The sequence below is a fragment of the Mustela nigripes genome, chromosome 13, assembly GCF_022355385.1.
Source record: "Mustela nigripes isolate SB6536 chromosome 13, MUSNIG.SB6536, whole genome shotgun sequence".
Classification (NCBI taxonomy): Eukaryota; Metazoa; Chordata; class Mammalia; order Carnivora; family Mustelidae; genus Mustela; species Mustela nigripes.
Genome location: NC_081569.1, coordinates 51,925,256 through 51,933,501, shown reverse-complemented (window position 1 = coordinate 51,933,501; position 8,246 = coordinate 51,925,256). Strand labels below are relative to the sequence as shown.

Here is an 8,246-nt window from a genome sequence, read left to right as displayed (position 1 = left end):
TAAGCAACCTAGATGAATTGGATGCATTCCTGGAAAACTATAAACTCTCAAAATTGAACCAGGAAGAAATTGACAACCTGAATAGACCAATATCTAGTAATGAGATTGAAGCAGTGATCAAAAAACAAGAGCCCAGGACCTGACAGATTCCCTAGGGAATTCTACCAAACTTTCAAAGAAGAAATAACACCTATTCTCCTGAAGCTGTTTCAAAAAATTGAAGCAGAAGTAAAACTTCCAGACTCTTTCTATGAAGCCAGCATTACCCTGATACCCAAACCAGGCAAAGACCCTACCAAAAAGGAGAATTTCAGACCAATATCACTGATGAATATAGATGCTAAAATTCTCAACAAGATCCTAGCAAACAGGATCCAACAGCACATTAAAAAGATTATCTACCATGACCAGGTGGAATTCATCCCTGGGCTACAAGGATGGTTCAACATTCGCAAATCAATCAATGTGATACAGCAAATTAATATGTGAAGAGAGAAGAACCACGTGGTTCTCTCAATTGATGCAGAAAAACCATTTGAGAAAATCCAGCATCCCTTCCTGATTAAAACGCTTCAAAGTATAGGGATACAGGGAACAGTCCTGAACTTCATCAAATCTATGTATGAAAGACCCACAGCAAATATCATCCTCAATGGGAAAAATCTGGCAGCTTTTGAGATCAGGAACAAGACAAGAATGCCCACTCTCACCACTCTTGTTCAACATAGTATTAGAAGTCCTAGCAACAGCAATCAGACAACAAAGAGAAATAAAGGGTATCCAAATTGGCAATGAAGAAGTCAAACTCTCTCTCTTCGCAGATGACATGATTCTTTATATGGGAAACCCCAAAGACTCCACCCCCAAACTACTAGAACTCATACAGCAATTCAGCAACGTGGCAGGATACAATGTTAATGTACAGAAATTAGTGGCTTTCTTATACACTAACAATGAAAATACAGAAAGGGAAATTAGAGAATCGATTCCATTGACTCTAGCACCAAGAACCGTAAGATACCTGGGAATCAACCTAACCAAAGCGGTAAAGGATCTACTCGAGGAGCTACAGAACACTCATGAAAGAAGTTGAAGAAGACACAAAAAGATGGAAGAACATTCCATGCTCTTGGATCGGAAGAATAAACATTGTTAAAATGTCTATACTGCCTAGAGCAATCTATACATTTAACGCCATTCCAATCAAAATTCCGCTGGTATTCTTCAAAGAGCTGGAGCAAATAATCCAAAAATTTGTAGGGAATCAGAAGAGACCCTGAATCCCTAAGGAAATGTTGAAAAACAAAAATAAAACTGGTGGCATCACATTACCTGATTTCAAGCTGTACTACAAAGCAGTGATCACCAAGACAGCATGGTACTGGCATAAAAACAGACACATAGACCAGGGGAACAGAGTGGAGAGCCCAGATATGGACCCTCAACTCTATGGGCAAATAATCTTTGCCAAAACAGTAAAAAATATACAGTGGAAAAAAGACAGTCTATTCAATAAATGGTGCTGGAAAAACTGGACAGCTATATGTAGAAGAATGAAACTCAACCATTCTCTTACACTGTACACAAAGATAAACTCAAAATGGATAAAAGGCCTCAACATGAGACAGGAATCCATCAGAATCCTCAAGGAGAACATAGGCAGTAACCTCTTTTATATCAGCCACAGCAACTTATTTCAAGATATGTCTCCAAAGGCAAAAGAAACAAAAGTGAAAATGAACTTTTCAGACTTCATCAAAATCAAGAGCTTCTGCATAGCAAAGGAAATAGTCAAGAAAACAAAGAGGCAACCCACGAAATGGGAGAAGATATTTGCAAATGACAGTACAGACTAAAGGTTGATATCCAGGCTCCATAAAGAACTCCTCAAACTCAACACACACAAAACAGAGAGTCCTATCAAAAAATGGGCAGAAGATATGAACAGACACTTCTCGTATGAAGACATACAAATGGCTATCAGACACATGAAAAAATGTTCATCATCACTAGCCATCAGGGAGATTCAAATTAAAACCACATTGAGATATCACCTTACACCAGTTAGAATGGCCAAGATTAGCAAGACAGGAAACAACATGTGTTGGAGGGGATGTGGAGAAAGGGGAACCCTCTTCCACTGTTGGTGGGAATGCAAGTTGGTGCAGCCACTTTGGAGAACAGTGTGGAGATTCCTCAAGAAATTAAAAATAGAACTTCCCAATGACCCTGCCATTGCACTCTTGGGTATTTACCCCAAAGATACAGATGTAGAAAAGAAGGGCCATCTCTACCCCAATGTTTTTAGCAGCAATGGCCATGGTCGCCAAACTGTGGAAAGAACCAAGATGCCCTTCAACGGATGAATGGATAAGGAAGATGTGGTCCATATACACTATGGAGTATTATGCCTCCATCAGAAAGGACAAATACCCAACTTTTGTAGCAACATGGACGGGACTGGAAGAGATTCTGCTGAGTGAAATAAGTCAAGCAGAGAGAGTCAATTCTCATATGGTTTCACTTATTTTGGGAGCATAACAAATAGCATGGAGGATATGAGGAGTTAGAAAGGAGAAGGGAGGGCGCCTGGGTGGCTCAGTGGGTTAAGCCGCTGCCTTCGGCTCAGGTCATGATCTCAGGGTCCTGGGATCGAGTCCCGCATCGGGCTCTCTGCTCAGCAGGGAGCCTGCTTCCTCCTCTCTCTCTCTCTGCCTGCCTCTATGCCTACTTGTGATCTCTCTCTGTCAAATAAATAAATAAAATCTTAAAAAAAAAGAAAGAAAGAAAGTAGAAGGTATTTGGGAGAAATTGGAATGGGAGGTGAATCATGAGAGACTATGGACTCTGAAATCAATCTCAGGGGTTTGAAGTGGCAGCGGGTGGGTGGTCGGGGTACCAGGTGATGGGTATTATAAAGGGCACGGATTCCATGGATCACTGGGTGTGGTACAAAAACAATGAATACTGTTATGTTGAAAATAAATAAAAAAAGATGTTGAAACTGAGAGTTGAAGAATGAATAGATATTAATAAACAAAACATGAAGGATAGATGTTTGAGAGAGTGATTAGCCAGGACAAAGTCTCAAGATGAGAGAGAATGAATTTTTTTAAAATATTTTATGTATTTATTTCCTTTTTTTTAAATTTATTTTTTATTTATTTTCAGCATAATATTATTCATTATTTTTTCACCACATCCAGTACTCCATGCAATCTGTGCCTTCTATAATACCCACCACCTGGTACCCCAACCTCCCACCCGTCCCCCGCCACTTTAAACCCCTCAGATTGTTTTTCAGAGTCCATAGTCTCTCATGGTTCACCTCCCTTCCAATTTCCCCCAACTCCCTTCTCCACTGCATCTCCTCATGTCCTCCATGCTATTATGTTATGCTCCACAAATAAGTGAAACCATATGATAATTGACTCTCTCTGCTTGACTTATTTCACTCAGTAGAATCTCTTCCAGTCCCATCCATGTTGCTACAAAAGTTGGGTATTCATCCTTTCTGATGGAAGCATAATACTCCATAGTGTATAATGACCACATTTTCCTTATCCATTCGTCCACGAATTGATTTTTTTTTTTTATTTCTAAAGAAAGTTTCAAAACAGATAGGGACAGAAGACCACTGAGTGTGCTCCAAGACTCATTTCCATGTTTCTTCCTCTTCATGCCTGTGAATGATGCATATTCCACTTCCTTTGCTTATACTTTATTTAAAATTCAGTATTACTCTTGTGATTTAAGCATTTCTTCTGTGCTCCAATTAACGTTTTTTAATGGCAAAAAATAAAGATTTTTTTTACTTATTTTATTTTAGAGATAGAGAGAGAGACAGAGGGGTAGAGCCTCAAGCAGACTCTGTCCTGAGCACAGTGCCTGATGTAGTACTGAACTCTGGGTTCAATTTCATGAGCATGAGATCATGACTTGAGCTGAAACCAAGACTCTGAAGCTTAAGGAACTGAGCCACTTGGTGCCCAGAGAAAAATGAAGTTTTAGGCAAGCAAAAGAAAATAAAATTTCCTCTGGAATTGTCCTCTATCCAGGAGAAGAGGATGAGGGCCAGGTCTTGGTCACCTCATAAATCTTAAAAAGTAGTTTATATTTTAATTTAAGAGCACTGACAAGTATGTGAGGGTTTTTTTTTTTTTAAGATTTTATTTATTTATTTGACAGAGAGAGATTACAAGCAGGCAGAGAGGCAGGTAGAGAGAGAGAGAAGAGGAAGCAGGGACTCGATCCCAGGACCCTGAGATCATGACCTGAGCCGAAGGCAGCGGCTTAACCCACTGAGCCACCCAGGCGCCCATAAGGAGAAAAATCATGTACTTAAATTTATACTTATAAAATCTCTCATTCTGTATGTAGATAATGGGAATAAAGGCAAATCAGCTTTGAAGGGAGAAGACACATAGTGACTCATACTCAGTTTGAAAAATGACATGTGAAGAATTAGACAAGAATGGTGACATTTGTTAGAAAACAAAGGACATATTTAGGAGGTGTTTAGAGGTTGGAATTAATATGATTAATTATGAGACAGTTTAGTTTCAGGTCTGCTGAGTGGGAGATTCCCTTGAAGCATCAAGTCAGTAAACAGTTAGATTTATGAAGTAGGAACTCAAGAAATAATACCCTGGCTTAAGAATAAAAGGTCTTAGCAGAGATGGTAATTAAAGCCAAGGGAATGGGTGTTCCCTAGGGAAAGAATATGGAGTGAGAAAAGACCAAAGATGCAATTCTGAGGAGCACTGAGTTGGGTGGTGGAGCAGATGAGAGAACCCCAGAAAACTGTTACTGGGAAGGAATTCCCTAAGAGTAGGTGGAAAAGTGGGAGACTGTACTATCTCAGAAGCTCAGTGGATTATTTATAAGAGGGAGTGGTTAGCAATGATCAAGTAAAGAACTTTCCATCCAGATGAATACCAAAGCTTTAAAAGAAGTATTAATGATTAATTTACATGGAGTAGCAGATATGTTATTGAAAAGGTTCCTGGAGAAACACTGGACAAAAAACATAGGCATTATTTTCCTTAATTGAACAGATTTTATTTTCAGAGAAGTATAAACAAGTAAATGAAAACATGTGTACTTTAATAAAGCACTTATTCCAAATTAGAAGTGCTCAATCAAATTGAATATGCCTTACCAGTTTTGACTTTTTACTTATCTAAGATACATAAACTTTTGGGGGAACATTTTTTCGGGTCAGGAAACCATATTCAAAGAAACCAGAATCTCTAAACATACATCCTAGGGTGATTATTCTTTTGTGAAACAGTAATTAGTTTTATATTTTAATTAGTTAATTTTTTCAAGATTTTATATTCTTGAAAGAATTTATTAATTTATTAAAATAAATACATTTAATTTATTTGAGAGAGAGCACAAGCTGGGGGCAGTTGCAAGGGAGAAGAAAAGGCAGTCTCTCTGCTGAGCAGGGAGTCCCACATGGGGCTCAGTCTCAGGACCCTGAGATCATAACTTGAGCCAAAGGCAGATGTTTAACAGACAGAGCCACCTAGGTGTCCTGAAAGAGCAATTACTTTTATATATTTTTTTAAAGAATAAACTAGGATGTTGAATATTTGAAAATCTTCATCTTTAGAATAGTAGAAAGTGAGACAAAATCTCAGAAATCTGGTTTGTATTTATTTGAAGTATTTATAGTGCAAAGAATTATCCTTCTTTATTTACAGCCAATCAAATCTAAACAACTAAAACAGCTTGCTTAACCTGATAACAAATAGTTGATTTTGTTTCTTATTCTAAGTTAAACTCAAACTAAAATAAAAATTCAAAGTAGAATTTATTGATGTTGATTGACTCAAAGTCACATTTTATCTATTAAATCCATAGGTTACCATGAGATATATTTATCATTTGTTTGAGGCATGTCTTCATAATTGAGAGTAAATACAATTAGCAAGTCATAGAAAATGGTATTTGAATGTAAGTTTACTCCTATGAATTAGCTCAGTTTTCTGTTCTCACCTTCTTTTCAATGTAAGTTGGTGATGTCAATTTATTCTGTCATTAGCAAAATAACGTCACCTCTGACTCAATAATCCATCTCTACAGGGAGAGTTTTGTTGAACTGTCATGACAATAGTAGTTCTTACCATTGTAATGATGGCAATCACATGACTTGCAGGGGTTTTGGTGAGCCCAAGCATGTTGTATGTGGATCTGCTCCATTCATTGTGAGATCCCACTAGGACCCAAAATCCGTTTGCTCAGTCTTCTCATGGCCACTCTCATGTCTTTGTTTCTTAATGTATAGATGGCAGGATTAAAGAGGGGGGTGATAGCAAAGTCAACAATGAACAAGCACTTATCCAGTGATGTTGTAGGGAAAGGCCACACGTATAGGAACATGCATGGTGTAAAAAACAAAATCACTACAGTGATGTGAGCTGACAGTGTGACAAATGCTTTGGACAAGTCCCCTGAAGAACGTTTCCAGACAGTGACCAAAATGAAGATATAGGATATAATTAAAGAGAAGAAGGTAGCCATGGATATGAACCCACTGTTAGCGATGATTACAAACTCCAGCTTGTAAGTGTCTACACAAGCGAGTTTCATGACCCGAGGAAAATCACAGTAAAAACTATCTACTTCATTAGGGCCACAGAAGGGCAAGTTTATGACAAAAACAAACTGAGACACAGCATGGATTATCCCCACTATCCAGGCAGCCACTACAAAGGAAACACACATTTTGGGGCTCATGATGGTCAGGTAGTGGAGAGGCTTACAGATTGCAGTGTACCGGTCATATGCCATGGCTATGAGCAGCACGATCTCACCTCCACCCATGTCATGAATAAAAAATATCTGTATCATGCATTTTGGAAAGGAAATGATTTTGCAGTTAGTGAAAAGATTAGTGATTGTTTTGGGCACTGTGGTAGAGGACAGACCTAGATCAAGGAGAGAGAGGTTGGCTAACAGGAAGTACATGGGGGTGTGTAAATGAGATTCAGTAATTACCGTGAACACAATGAAGAGGTTTCCCAGGATAATTCCCATGTAGAACACAGAGAAAAAACAAAAGAGAAAAAGATGCATCTCCCATGAATTTGAAAGTCCAATCAATACGAATTCAGACACCACAGAGTCATTTGTTGTATCCATTGGCTCAATCAGTAGAGAAGATGCTGAAGTATTCTAAAGGTAGAAAATAAGGCAGAATTGAGAAATATGGGAACTGAACATTGACATGTTGTTTGCCCATCAGTGATTTTGTGTAAAATATGTTGCAAGTGTCTAATTTAGAAGTTAGAACACATACAGAGGAGAAAGGGGAAAGGAAGAAAAAAATAGAAAATAAAAAATCAAAAGTTAGTCTAGGGTGACAGGGAAAGAAATCAGGTGAGAATAAGGCAGGTAAAGTGGAGGTTTAGCAGTAAAGAGTAACATCTTCCTGGTAGAGACATTCTTTACCATGCTCATTGTATAAAATTTGGGCTTCTTCTGTCTTCTCCATATATATTCAAGAAAATGACTTCTGTGTCATAAACAGCCATAATTTGAATGTTCAAACCCTTAATCATATTTGTGCACAAATACTGTAGCAGAATGTACTCTTTGATTATTCTTTTACTTTGTAACTGCAAAATTTCAAGCATTAATCACTCATGCAATAATGAAGTGACTAGACAATGAGTGTAAGAGTGTTGACTCTAAGAGAAATCATAGCTTAAAATGAATAGGCTTAGCCCTCTGATAGTTTCCAATATTGTGACTGCAACCAATGCCTTGGATAATTAAAATGTACTTTAAACTGGTGAAACGCTAAAACTTTTTGGTTTTGCCTCAGGTTGTGATGTGCAGATCACGAGATAGAGCCCTGGGTGGAGTCAGAGCCCTGTGTGGGGCCCCTTGCTGGCCTCTGTGCTCAGCAGGAGTCTGCTTGAGATTCTTTCTCCCTCTCTCTTTGCCCCTCCCACTTGTGCGTGCTCTCTGTCTCTCCAATAAATAAGTAAATCTTAAGAAAAAGAGAAAGGTTGAGCATATGTATATATAACGTATTTGGGTCCATTCATTGTTTAATGTAAAAGGAAAAATTAAAGGTACATTTCAAAGGTAAGTTTAGAAATGAGAAGATATTCAGAAAGGGGTATTTGGTAAGATGAGGTAGGCCATCATAAAGAAGCAAATTTAGACTTGCTGAGATGTCCACTAAATTATTAAGATTAATTATTTACAAAGGGATATGCATTTGGTGT

General features: G+C 38.1%; 1 protein-coding gene across 1 annotated transcript; it reads right to left on the bottom strand.

The window, feature by feature from the left end:
- Positions 1–6,210: 6,210 nt before the first annotated feature.
- On the bottom strand, positions 6,211–7,152 carry LOC131999333 (olfactory receptor 4F6-like). Its single transcript, XM_059372107.1, has one exon. It carries the CDS (start codon positions 7,150–7,152, stop codon positions 6,211–6,213), a length of 942 nt encoding a protein of 313 aa, XP_059228090.1.
- Between the last annotated feature and the right edge of the window lie 1,094 nt (positions 7,153–8,246).